This window comes from Myotis daubentonii, chromosome X, assembly GCF_963259705.1.
Source record: "Myotis daubentonii chromosome X, mMyoDau2.1, whole genome shotgun sequence".
NCBI classification, from domain to species: domain Eukaryota; kingdom Metazoa; phylum Chordata; class Mammalia; order Chiroptera; family Vespertilionidae; genus Myotis; species Myotis daubentonii.
The window spans coordinates 97,812,089-97,826,177 of NC_081861.1; the positions used below are offsets into that span (position 1 = coordinate 97,812,089).

The 14,089-nt window shown below is 40.2% G+C and overlaps 1 protein-coding gene across 1 annotated transcript; it reads left to right on the plus strand.

Annotated features, from left to right (window-relative positions):
• The first annotated feature begins 6,237 nt into the window (after positions 1–6,237).
• Positions 6,238–6,753, plus strand: LOC132224191 (CCHC-type zinc finger nucleic acid binding protein-like). The gene has a single exon (XM_059679296.1). The coding sequence runs from the start codon at positions 6,238–6,240 to the stop codon at positions 6,751–6,753; it is 516 nt and encodes a 171-aa protein (XP_059535279.1).
• The last annotated feature ends 7,336 nt before the right edge of the window (positions 6,754–14,089 follow it).

Genomic DNA, 14,089 nt, shown 5'->3' on the forward strand with positions numbered 1-14,089 from the left:
ATTAGTGGATAAGGAAGAAGGAAAAGAAAAAGATAAAAGAGAAAAAAGAAAAGAAATGTTGGGACCAAAAAAAGGAGTGCAAAAAAGGAATTGGGTAAAAGGAGGGGGGGAAATAAAAGTGAGAAAAGAAAAGAAAAGAAAAAAAAGCGAAAAGAGAGAATGAAGTTGAAGAAGGGAAGAGACTTTTTATATGAGGAAGATACTCCTATAGAACCGCTACTAATCCCAACAACTTCCAGCAACAGCTCCCTGGAGATGAATCCAAACTAGAAACAACCAAAAATATAACGATGAAAATAGAATGGAGAACACTACTCCCAAAATAAAATAAAGAGAAAATAAAATGGCACTTTAAAAAATGGTAAAATGGTAGCAGTAATAATACTGGTAAAAAATCAGAAGGTAGTAATTAAAAGGGTAAAATCAGGTGATGGAAAAAGAAGAAAAAAATTGGTTTCTTAGGTAAAAGGTGAAAAAAGAAGAAAAAAAAAAAGCAGTAGTTAAGGTCCTTCAGTTCTTCTATTCTTCAGTGTGGCTCGCCTTAGACCTGCCAGGTATTCAGGAGAGTGTTGAGTTTTCCTGCGATACACTGTTCCTCTGTGTTGTAAACCACAGTCCTTATTTTAAAGCAGGCCATATTTGTTTCCCAGACTCCCTTATTTTGTGTTTAGCAAAGAGTCAGTTTGTGGGTCAGCCTCTGGGTGGCAGTGTTCTGGGGTTGGCCTCTGAGGCTATAGGGCCTCTCTGTCCAGTGGAAGATCACTGCCCAGAGCTGGCTGCGTAATACTTAGTTACCGGCGCTGTGTTGTTGCTGGGATTGAAAATTCCTCTATAGGCAAGACCCTGTTAACTCCCAGGGACTGATCAGGTTATTTTAATCCTTGATTTCATTCAGGGTGGAATCTGGGTGTGGCTGTGCTCCTTGCCTGGGGGCTGGGGGGCGGAGTCTCACTCTCCTGAGAGAATGGCTGCCCCATTCCTCGGCTCAGAGGTGTCTCAGCACTCAATTCACCACCACCTCTCCCGGCCCCCCTTCTCTCCTCAGTCTCTCCCCAGATTCCACTCCTCCGCACACTCTCCCTCTCTTCAGCACAGGTGAGTGTCTGTATCCGAGATGTCCCATGAACAGGATTCAGTGAAAACAAACAAACAAACGCCGGCCGGAGAAACGGGGAAGGCTTGGTTTCTGTAAGCTTCTTCTCTTACTGGGACTGCATGGCCTGGTCAGCTCTTCAGGCTGTCCCCTTTAGGCTCAGTCCTCCGTGATCACAGAACACAGCTCTCAATTCCCCGGGCGGCTCCAGGAATCCCGGGGTTCTCCAATCCTCCATCAGGGGCTGTGCCTGTCCCAAGGGGCGCGGCATTCTGCCACGCTGTCTCCCTCCGACACTCTGGCCTCAGAAGTCTGGCAAACTTTCCTGCCCAAATCCCTGTTTTTTTGTACCTTTCCAGGGGAGTTATGCTCTTCCCGGCTAAAAATTGTCTCACCAGCTGAGCAATTTCTCCAATTCGGGGTGGGTGTTATTAGTTTCTGCTGCTCACTCCATTTGCTCCGGGACACGACCTGGGATGCATCTGCCTATATCGCCGCCATCTTCCGTCTCCTAGAATCTACTCCTCCAAATTAAACTTACTTTTGATGACTTTAAGGCAAGGGGAATTTCATACAGCCTTCATCTCTCAATGTTCAGGAATTCCCAGACAAATTTGAGGCTGAGCACTTGGAAAATACTTCTGCTCTTCCTTTTTGACTCTGTGTACTTTCCAAATGGATCACAGTCACTCTCCTTGGCTCAGTGTGGCACCATCAAAAGACTTAAGAGTTCCTGCCTTCTCCCTGGGGAGGAAAGAAGACTGAAATATACTTTCAGAGAACGAGGTTGCCCAAGGGACTGATTCTGTTTTGCCTGAATCTAAGCACTAACAGGAAAAGATGTCAGCTTGGGAGCTGCACAGAACAAAGGTGGCAATTTGGACTAGCCGCACACTTGCTAGCCAAAGTCCCTCCCCCCAGCTCAGCATATAATGAGCAGAAAAAAATCCTCCACTCCCAGCTTTTCCCTGAAGGTGTAATGTGCCTATAGGCCCAATTTTCAAACTCAATAATTTGGTCCTCTGCTTCTCCTAGTCTACGGTTGGAACCTTCTATTGTGTTTTTTATTGTAGCTGTATCACTTTTGATTTCCTCTTGATTCTTACATAAGTTGATTTTCTCATCTAGCTGGTTTAGGAACTATATGATCCTTACTCTGAATTCTTTTTTTCCGACCTATTGCTTGCCTCTGTTTCATTTAGTTCCTTTCCTGTTAACTCCTCTTCTTTCCTTTGGGGGTTGTTTCTTTTTCTTCCCATTTTTGCTCTCTCTTTCTGACCCTGGGCACACTGCTTGGGGTTTGGGAGGTTGAGTAACTCTCAGGGCAATGGTCCAGAAATCATTAGCCTATAAAGCTGGGTCTGCCTTGAATCTCACACCTATATTGTCTCTTCTGCATTTTGTTCCCTTTTCCCATGCATCTGGTACCTCTGTTGCCTGCTTCAGATGCTCAGGGTAGTGAGAGAGGGTGCACAGTTCCTCTGATGTGTGACTCCCTGTGAGTACCCAGAGCCCTCTGACATGCAATTCACTGTGCAGCCCTGACACCCGTTGGCAGCGCACTTGTGGCACAGTCCTGTGGCCCCTGGCTAGGCACACTGGCTTGCTTGGGGTCAACCTGGCAATACTTTCCCATGGCCGGGAGTCAGGCATGTGCTGGATTGCTTTAGGTAGCCCCTGCAAGTCTCTCCCAGGGGCCAGGGCAAGCAGGTGCATTTTGCTCTGTGTCACACAGTCCTGGCTTTCTTGTAGCCTGGTGTGAGACCTGTGCTGGGTTGCTCCAGTTCACCCCTCCTTATCATGGGGCCTGGGCTGGTTTCCCTGTGTCACTCAGATCGCTCTCCCATGTTACCCGGAGTGAGGTGCACATTGGGTTGTTCCAGATGGCCCTGGCAGGACTATCTCGGGTTCTGGGGTGGAATGGGCATGGGTTGCTCTGTGTTGCACATTCAGAGCTCCCCTATGGTGTGTCCTGGGTTGCTCTGGGTTGCCTCGACAGCAAGTCCTGGTGCTGGGGGTGGAGCGGGTGCAGGGTGGCTCTGGGCCAGCCTAGCAGCATGGTTCTTGGGTCCAGGGTGGTGGTGAGGAACAGGGTTCCTCCTGGCTTGCTCTCACTGTGGGATTCTAGGATGCTGTGTCCCAGTGGCTGGAGAGGAGGCCTGGTTCAGGAGCTCACTCTTGTGGCCCTCACCCTGCAGACTACTGGGAGCCTACCAGGAGGTACTGCAGCACTCACTGCCAGTGCACGGTGGTGCTTCCATGTGGTTTATGGCTGGCAAGCGGTGTTCTCTAGGCAAACTCTGACCTTCCTTATTGAAAACTGTCTCCTCAGCTGTGTCTAGTTTATTAATTCAGGGTGGATGTTCCCTGATTTAGTTGCTTTTCTGGCCTGGCCCTAAGAGGAGGGGCACAACACTGCTGCCTATTTGGCTGCCATTTTCTATCCTCTAGTGCTTTATTTAAGTTGTAATTTTTATCTGGTTGTAGGAGGCTGTAAGTACAGGCATTTACCTACACTGCTGTCTTGGTTATCCACCCAATGTAATTTTTAAAATGGTATAAAGTTTGGCTACATAAACAAACCTTGAATAAGATTGTGAAATATTTACACCTGGTTGTTTTTTGGTGGTGGGGTTGAGAGATGATATACCCCATACTTATCAGTGAGACTGAAAGCTTTTCCTTTAAGATCAGAAACAGGACAAGGATGACCATTCTCACAACTTCTGTTGAACAATATACTGGAGGTTCTAGCAAATACAAAATGTTAAGACAATCTCAAGAGATTAAAAAACACACATTTGACATAATTCAAGAACCCTTCATGATAAGAACACTCCACAAATTTGGAATGGAAAAGAACTTCCTCACCTGGTAGAGTATGTATATTTAAAAAACCATGGCTAGCATTATACTAGTGGTCTTAAAGCCTGAAAGCTTTCCCCCTAAGATCAGGAACAAGACAAGCAAGCCTGCTTTTATTACTTCTATTCAACATTTTACAGAACTTCTCGTGAGGGCAAGGAAGAGAAATAAAAGAAACCCAGAATGTCAAGGATGAAATCAAACTATCCCTACTTTCAGATGATAGAGTCCTGAATACAGAAATTTCTAAGGAATCCTCTAAAAAACTATAGGGACTATTAAATCAGTTCAGTTTAGCAAGGCTTCAGAAGTAAAGATCAACATACAAAAATAATTATCTTTCAATAAGATAAAAATAACCCAAAAATGAAATCAGTAAAATAATTTCCATTTAGAACAGCATAAAAAAAAGAATGAAATCTATAAAAGAAATTAACAAAAGAGCCCAGTCAGTTCGGCTCAGTAAATAGAGCATCCACCAGGCAGACTGAAGTGTCCCAGGTTCAATGATTCTGGTCAAGAGCTCATACCTCAGTTGCAGGATCAATTCCCGCCCCTGGTTGGGGCACTGGTGGGAGGCAACCAATTAATGTGTCTTTCTCACATCAATGTTTCTCTCTCTGTCTGTCTCTCCTTCTCCCTTCCACTGTCTGAAAAAATAATCAGTGGAAAAATATTCTCGAGTGAGTATTAACAACAAAACTAACAAAAGATGTGTGAAACTTATACACTAAATACTTCATAGTGTTTTATAACATATTAAATAAAAATAAATACAGCAATATCCTCTGCTCATGTACAGGATGACTTAATATTGTTGGGGTACTACTCCCCAAATTGATCTGCAGCTTCCAAAATATTTATCCAAGGGAGAGAGAGAATGGATTTCTTACTTCATGTCTCAGTTAAAACTGCTTGAAAAAGCAATGCTTTGTATACTACGGACATGTATTAATTTAATAAAAATATAAACTTAAAGGAAGATATAAACATGATAAATAATGAGGTTAATTATAAGCATATATCAAATTTTGAACCACAGAATTTTTACCTCTTGAAATCTTTCCTGCAATAGCATTTAACTGTTTAGTAATAAGACTTATTTCATCACTCTATGTGGGAACCACTCATGCTCTTTGGCCCTAAACTTTAATTTTTGAAAATGTTTTTCTTTGTCATTGCATTTATGGAACCAGTTGCATATCCCAATCAGGTCATATTGAAAATAAAGATCAACTACTACATTCATTATTCTTTTGTCTGTGTTTTACCAAATATATTTGTACTGGCTGTCTAAAAGATTCATATACAAATCATATAGCTAAGTAGTAACTTAAAGAAAAATATTGTGAATTTTAAAAATTACACAACCCAAAATCATTTCAAAATTGTCAAATACAAAGAAGAGAAAGAAGGAGAAAAAACAGTCATATTCAATAATATAACCCTCAAGTAGCTTTTCTTGATTTTTCAGTGTCTAATTTTCCATATTTATTTATCTAGAAAAATGGAAAACATATTCACAAATCTTTATGACGTTTGTATAAGATGTAAACAATTTGGAAAACAGAAAGGAAATCTGTCCAATATGTAAATTGTAGTTTTATAATTTATTTCCCAAGTAATTATGGGTGTTTTATACTGATTGCTCCACTCATGTTATGTTTAATATCTTAAATGGTGGTGATTATGTTGTAAATTAAGATTACTGCAATAAAACTGCATAATGAGTAAATGTTCTCACTGCAGCACTTTGCAGATTTTTTTCTATCTAATGTACCTCATCTTTATGGATATTTGTATTTTATTTTTTAAAACAAAAATGTTGGATTACTCTAATTGGGTATAATTTGTTTCTTTCATTTACTCCATTAGATACATCTCTCACATATTTTTCCTAAGACCTTAGCACATCCATAAAAACTTGTCATCGACTAGACCACAAAGAAGGCTTAAATCTTAATTAGAAGAAACTCTACCCATCACATTTTTTGAACAGGGAAAGAATCAAACTCAAACTTAATGACCCAAGCTTTTATTTAAAAAAAAAAAAAAATGGAAAACGGCACCCCTGCGCTTTTGGCTTCAAAGACAGGAAGTCAGGAGGCAATAGCAGTTGGAACTCCCGTGACACAAGAATGTGGCTCTACGCAAGCCTACTGTGACGTCATGGAAGCTCCTGGAGAAAAACAGCCACAGCTTTCTAAGTCACACTAAGGGGCGCTGTGTGGGAACCTCTGGGGCAGTGGTACACCGGTTCACTGGAAGATCTTATAGCCATGAGCAGTAAGGAATATTTCAAGGGTGGCCGCTCTGGCCACTGGGTCCGGGGATGCCCCAGAGGGGAACAAGCTCCAGGGAGAAGAGCTAGTGGCCGTGGCAGAGGTTGTCAGTACAGTTCTGCCACCCTGTCTGACATCTGTTACCGCTGCGGTGAATCTGGTCATCACGCTAAGAACTGTGACCTTCACGAGGACATCTGCTACAACTGTGGGAGAAGTGGCCACATCGCCAAAGACTGTGTCGAGCCGACGCGTTCAAGAGAGCAGTGCTGTTGCACTTGTGGCAAAGCAGGTCATCTGGCTCGTGATTGTGACCGTCAGGAAGAGCAGAAGTGCTACTCGTGTGGTGAATATGGTCACATTCAGAAAGACTGCGCCCAAATCAAGTGCTATCGGTGTGGCAAGAACGGCCATATGGTCATCAACTGTCCCAAGACAATGAAGATCAAGTGCTATCGTTGTGGAAAGTCTGGGCATATAGCCCGGGATTGCCCCACTGAAGATACAGCTTAAATTTTTCCTTTGTGGCCCCCCCCCTCCTTTTTGCTGATTGATAATTGTAGTATTTTCTCTGAAACCTCTTCATTGACCAACGATTGATAAATGAAAACTACTCCTAGGCCAGTTAACTTTAATCACCATCTTTAAAGGAGGAAAAGGTTTGTGGAAGTCTTATAATTAATGTTTCTGCACCACTAGTGAATGCGCTTATTGAACAGTAATTCTGAGCCTAAGGCAATTTCTAGGTCCTTTTGATGTATTTTTATTTAAGCTTTAATTAAGACCTACTGTGTGCCAGCTACTATTGCAGGAGTTTGGGATACATCAGTACATAAATCAGACCAAGTTTGAGGACACGGACCTAGAATCTATGAAGTAAAATATGTAGTGTCTCAGATGAAGATAAATTGCTACAGAGAAAAAGAACACCAGGTAAAAGGATAGAAATTATGTGTGTTGGCGGGGGGGCCACACGTGATTCTGTTTTAGAGAAAAAGGCACCCTGAGGAAGCGACATTTCCTCAGAGATTCATTGCATAAATAAAGCTGATTCTAGAAATGACTGTGATCTTGACAAAGTAACTCTAATTTATTATGTATTGATTGCTTTTAATTATCTGACTTCATTACCTTTTAAGTAACATTAAAAGAACTTTATCTGATCTTCCCTAGTTTAATTAAACCAGCAACATATGTATAATGTGTTTAAAGAGCTTATAGGGAAAGAGAGCAATGAGAAAAAAACCAACTAAATAAAACAAACCTAAGCAGCAAATTGTGGACATAAATATATTGATGGCAAAATTTGGATTTCTATACTTTAAAAATCTAAGACCATAAAAATTAAGATTGAACATAGATTGGGCCTTCAGTAATTTCCAGAATACACATATTCATAGATACAATATTATATTTATATTTAGGAGTTTCTGGAAAATGTGTTATCACAGATATGAAAAAGTTCAGTTTCATAGGCTGAAATCTATTTTTAAAAATAGTATCTGAAAAACAACTGAATTTCTATAAAATATAAAAGGCACTTTGAAACTGTAAATAAAACCTGGGATAGGGGGAGGATACTATTGTGCCATGGCCCGCCCCGTTCCTCCACCGCAGCAGCCACTGCCGCTCCCGCCGCCTATTGTAGTTTATTTCTAATATTATGCCATTGTGATCTGAGAAGATGCTTGAAATGATTTCAGTCTTCTTGAATTTCAAGAGGGTTTGCCCGTGTTCCAATATGTGGTATATTTTTGAAAATGTCCCATGTGCACTTGAGACGAATGTATATTCTGTGGCCTTGGGGTGAAAAGTTCTCAAGATGTTAAGTTCATCTGATCTAGTGAATCATTTAGGATTGCTGTGTTTTGGGGGTTTTTTGCTGATTTTTTGTCTGGAAGATTTATTCAGTGATGTCAATTAGGTATTAAATTTCCCTACTATGATTGCATTACTGTCGATCGCTCCCTTCATATTTTCTAGAAGTTTTTTTTTTTCTTTGTGTATGTATTTGGGTGCTTCTCAATGGGATGCATATATGCTTACCAGAGTTATTTCCTCTTGTTATATCAACCCCTTTGGTATTATGAAGTGGCCTTCCTTATCCCTTGTTATGGCCTTCACTTTGAGGTTTATTTTGTCAGGTATAAGTGTTCGTACCCCAGCTTTTCTTTAATTTCCATTTGCCTGAAAGATATTTTTCCATCCCTTCATTTTCAGTCTGTGTGAGTCCTTTGTTCTGCAGAGGGTCTCTTGTAGACAGCATATATATGGGTCATTTTTCTTATTCATATAGCCAATTTATGTCTTTTGATTGGAGCTTTTAGTCCATTTACATTTAAGTTTGTTATTGATAGGTACTTGTTTGTAGTCATTTCTGCTCTTTATGTCTGTGTTCCTTCTTCCCTTTTTATTTCTTCTTTTTACAACAGTCCCGTTAGCATTTCTTGCATTGCTGTCTTGGTGGTAATAAACTTCCTTAGACCTTTTTTGTCTCTGAAGCTCTTGATATCCCTTTCAATTTTGAATGACAGCCTGGCTGGACAGAGTATTCTTGGATTCAGTCCCTTGCTTTGCAGCACTTTGTATTCTTGATTCCATTACCTTCTGGACTGATGTGTTTCTATTGAGACATCCTTTGATAATCTAATGGGAGATCCTTTGTAGGTAACTCTCTGTTTCTCTTTTGTAGCCTTTAAGGTTCTCGCTTTTTCATTAGTATTTGCCACTGTAATTATGACGTGTCGTTGTTTGGGTCTTTTTGGGTTCATATAGTTCGGTACTCTGTGTGTTTTGTGTCTTTCTTTTCTTCCCTAAATTAGGGAAGCTTTCGGTCATTATTTCTTCAAATAAGTTTTTAAATCCTTGCTCCTCTTCTTGTCCTTCTGGCACCCCTATGATACATATATTACTTCATTTCATGTTTTACCAAAGCTCCTTTAGCCTCTCTTCCTACTTTCTAATCTTTTTTTTCTCAAATTGCTGTTGAGGTTGGTTGTGTTTTTCTGCCGTATTTTATTTTATTGCTTAAAGTATTACAAAGTGTATTACATATGTGTCCGTTTTTTCCTCCCTACCTAGACAGTGCCCTAGCCTCCCCTCTCCCCCAGTGTCTTATGTCCATTGGTTATGCTTATATGCATGCATACAAGTCCTTTAGTTCATCTCTTACCCCCCTACCTCCTGCCCCCCAACCCTCCCCGGCCTTCCCGCTGCAGTTTGACAATCTGTTTGAGGCAGCTCTGTCTCTTTATCTATTATTGTTCAAAAGTTTATAATGGTCTCTATTATCCATGAATGAGTGAGATCATGTGGTATTTTTCCTTCATTGACTGGCTTATTTCACTTAGCATAATGCGCTCCAGTTCCATCCATGACGTTGCAAATGGTAAGAGTTCCTTCCTTTTTCGAGCAGCATAGTATTCCATCGTGTAGATGTACCACAGTTTTCTAATCCATTCATCTACTGATGGGCACTTAGGCTGTTTCCAGATCTTAGCTATGGTGAACTGTGCTGCTATGAACATAGGCGTGCATATATCCTTTCTGATTGGTGTTTCTGGTTTCTTGGGATATATTCCAGAAGTGGGATCACAGGGTCAAATGGGAGTTCCATTTTCAGTTTTTTTAAGGAAACTCCATACTGTCTTCCATAGTGGCTGCACCAGTCTGCATTCCCACCAGCAGTGCACAAGTGTTCCTTTTTCTCCACATCCTCTCCAGCACTTGTCGTTTGTTGATTTGGTGATGATAGCCAGTCTGACAGGTGTGAGATGGTACCTCATTGTTGTTTTGATTTGCATCTCTCGCATGATTACTGACTTTGAGCATGTTTTCATATGTCTCTTGGCTTTCTGAATGTCCTCTTTTGAAAGGTGTCTATTTAGGTCCTTTGCCCATTTTCTGATTGGATTGTTTATCTTCCTTTTGGTAATTTGTACGAGTTCCCTATAAATTTTGGAGATTAGGCCCTTATCAGATATGACATTGGCAAATATGTTTTCCCACACAGTGGGTTTTCTTGTTGTTTTGTTGGTGGTTTCTTTTGCTTTGCAGAAGCTTTTTATTTTGATGTAGTCCCTTTTGTTCATTTTCTCTTTAGTTTCAAGTGCCCTAGGAGCTGTATCAGTGAAGAAATTGCTTCGGCGTATGTCTGAGATTTTGTTGCCTTTGGATTCTTCTCGAATTTTTATGGTTTAATGGCGTACATTTAAGTCCTTTATGCATTTTGAGTTTATTTTTGTGTATGGTGTAATTTGGTGGTCTAGTTTCATTTTCTTGCATATATCTGTCCAATTTTCCCAACAGCATTTATTGAAGAGACTATCCTGGCTCCATGGTATGTTCTTGCCTCCTTTGTCAAATACTAATTGAGCATCTTTTTTCGGGTCGATATCTGGGCTCTCTATTCTATTCCATTGATCTATATGCCTATTCTCGTGCCAGTACCAGGCAGTTTTGAGAACAGTGGCTTTGTTATACAACTTGATATGTGGTATTGAGATCCCACCTAATTTGTTCTTTTTCAGGATTGCTGCAGCTATTCGGGGTCTTTTTTTATTCCAGATGAATTTTTGGAGAGTTCGTTCTAGATCTCTGAAGTATGCCATTGGTATTTTAATGGGAAGTGCGTTGAATTTATAGATTGCTTTGGGTAGTATGGGCATTTTAATGATGTTGATTCTACCAATCCATGAACACGGTAGGTTCTTCCATCTGTTTACGTCTTCCTCTATATCTTTTTTCAACCTCCTGTAGTTTTCTGAGTAGAGGTCTTTTACCTCTTTAGTTAAGCTTATTCCTAGGTAGCTTAATTTTTTTTGGTGCGATGGTAAACAGGATTGTTTTTATAATCTCTCTTTCTGAAAGTTCACTATTGGTGTATAGAAATGCCTCAGATTTCTTGGGGTTAATTTTGTATCCTGCTACATTGCCAAATTCATGTATTAAGTCTAGTAGCTTTTTGATGGAGTCTCTAGGGTTTTGTATATATAATATCATGTCGTCTGCAAATAAGGACAGTTTTACTTCCTCTTTTCCAATTTGGATGCCTTTTATTTCTTACTCTTGCCTAATTGCAATGGCTAACACTTCCAGTACTATGTTGAACAGGAGTGGTGAGAGGGGGCATACCTGTCTTATTCCTGTTCTTAGGGGAAATGGTGTTAGTTTTTGTCCATTGAGTATGATGTTGGCTGTGGGCCTGTCATATATGGCTTTTATTATGTTGAGGTATGATCCTTCTACTCCCGCCTTACTGAGAGTTTTTATCAAAAATGGGTGTTGAATTTTGTCAAATGCTTTTTCTGCATCAATTGATATGACCATGTGGTTTTTTCTTTCAATTTGTTTATGTGATGTATCACGTTTATTGATTAGCGGATATTGTACCATCCTTGCATCCCTGGGATCAATCCTACTTGGTCATGGTGTATGATCTTTCTGATGTCCTGCTGGATCCGATTTGCTAAGATTTTGTTGAGGATTTTGGCATCTATGTTCATGAGGGATATTGGCCTGTAATTCTCTTTCATTGTGTTGTCTTTACCTGGTTTTGGTATTAGGGTGATGCTGGCTTCATAGAATGAGCTTGGAAGTGTTCCTTCTTCTTGAATTTTTGTAGTAGTCTGAGGAGGATAGGTTTTAGTTCTTCCTTGAATGTTTGGTAAAACTCCCCTGTGAAGCCGTCTGGTCGTGGGCTTTTGTTTGATGGAAGCTTTTTGATGACTGCTTCAATTTCTTCCAAAGTTATTGGCCTGTTGAGATTTTTAGATTCTTCCTGATTGAGTTTTGGAATGTTGTATTTTTCTAGGAATTTGTCCATTTCCTCCATGTTGTCTAGTTTGTTGGAGTAGAGCTGTCCATAGTATTTTTTAACAATCATTTGTATTTCTGTGGGGTCTGTTGTTATTTCGCCTCTATCGTTTCTGATTTTGTTTATTTGGGTCCTCTCTCTTTGCTTTTTGGTGAGTCTGGCTAGAGGGTTGTCAATCTTGTTTATCCTTTCAGAAAACCAGCTCTTTGTTTCATTGATTTTCTGTATTGTTTTTTTGGTCTCTAAGTCATTTATTTCTGCTCTAATCTTTATTATCTCCTTCCTTGTGCTCACTCTGGGGTTTTCTTGTTGCTCTCTTTCTATTCCTTTGAGTTGTAGAGTTAGATGATTTACTACCATTTTTTCTTGTTTTTTTGAGATAGGCCTGTAGAGCTATAAACTTCCCTCTCAGGACTGCTTTCGTTGTTTCCCATAGGTTTTGGATTGTTGTGTTTTCATTGTCATTATTTTCCTGGATGTTTTTAATTTCTTCTTTGATCTCATTGGTAACCCAATCAATATGTAATAGCATGCTATTCAGCTTCCAGGTGTTTGAGTATTTTGGGTTGTTTTTTTTTTCTATTATTATGCCATCGTGGTCTGCAAAGACGCTTTTTATGATTTCAATCTTCTTGAATTTGGGGATACTTTGCTTGTGACCCAATATATGGTCTATTTTTTTGAATATGTGTTATGAGCACTTGAGTAGAATGTATATTCCGTGGCATTGGGGTGGAGTGTTCTGAAGATGTCTATTAAGTCCATCTGATCTAGTGACTCATTTAGGATTGCTGTATCTTTGCTGATTGTTTGTCTAGAGGACTTACCTAGTGCTGTCAGTGGTGTGTTAAAGTCCCCTACTATGATTGTTTCGTTGTTGATCGCTCCTTTGATATCTTTCAGGAGTTTTTTTTTTATGAATTTGGGTGCTCCTGCATTGGGTGCAAATATGTTTACCAGGGTTATATCTTCTTGTTGTATTGATCCCTTTAGTATTATGAAGTGGCCTTCCTTATCCCTTGTTATGGCCTTCACTTTGAGGTCTATTTTGTCCGATATAAGTATTGCTACCCCAGCTTTCTTTTCCTTTCCATTTGCCTGAAAGATATTTTTCCATCCTTTCACTTTCAGTCTGTGTGAGTCCCTTCTAATGAGGTGGGTTTCTTGTAGACAGCAGACTTATGGGTCATGTTTTTTTTTATCCATTCTGCCACTCGATGTCTTTTGGTTGGAGCATTTAGTCCATTTACGTTTAAAGTTATTATTGAAAGGTATTTGTTTGTAGCCATTTCTTTTTTTGTGTGGCTGTTTTCTTTCTGAGCTTTTTATTTTTTTTTAAATATATTTTATTGATTTTTTTACAGAGAGGAAGGGAGAGAGATAGAGAGTCAGAAACATCGATGAGAGAGAAACATCGATCAGCTGCCTCGCGCACATCTCCCACTCGGGAAGTGCCTGCAACCCAGGTACATGCCACTGACCGGAATCGAACCCGGGACCCTTCAGTCCGCAGGCCGACGCTCTATCCGCTAAGCCAAACCGGCTTTGGCGCTTTTTATTTCTAATTTTTATACCAGTCCCTTTAGCAATCCTTGCATTGCTGGCTTGGTTGTGATAAACTCCCTTAGCCTTTTTTTGTCTGTGAAGCTTCTTATTTCCCCTTCAAGTTTGAATGATAGCCTTGCTGGATAGAGTATTCTTGGATTCAGTCCTTTGCTTTGCATCACTTTGTAAATTTCTGTCCATTCTTTTCTGGCCTGACGTGTTTCTGTTGAGAAATCATTTGACAATCTAATGGGAGATCCCCTGTATGTTACTTTCCGTCTCTCTCTTGCAGCCTGTAAGATTCTCTCATTGTCCTGAGCATTTGCCGTGGTAATTATGATGTGTCTTGGTGTGGGTCTTTTCGGGTTCACTTTGTTTGGGACTCTCTGGGCTCGTGTGACTTTTTTCTTTCCCACCTCAGGGAAGTTTTCGGATATTATTTCTTCTAATAGGTTTTCTAATCCTTGTTCATCTTTCTGTTGTTCTGGT

Excerpts from the sequence above, each read along its gene's own strand:
- LOC132224191 (XM_059679296.1), top strand. The coding sequence starts at position 6,238 with ATGAGCAGTAAGGAATATTTCAAGGGTGGCCGCTCTGGCCACTGGGTC.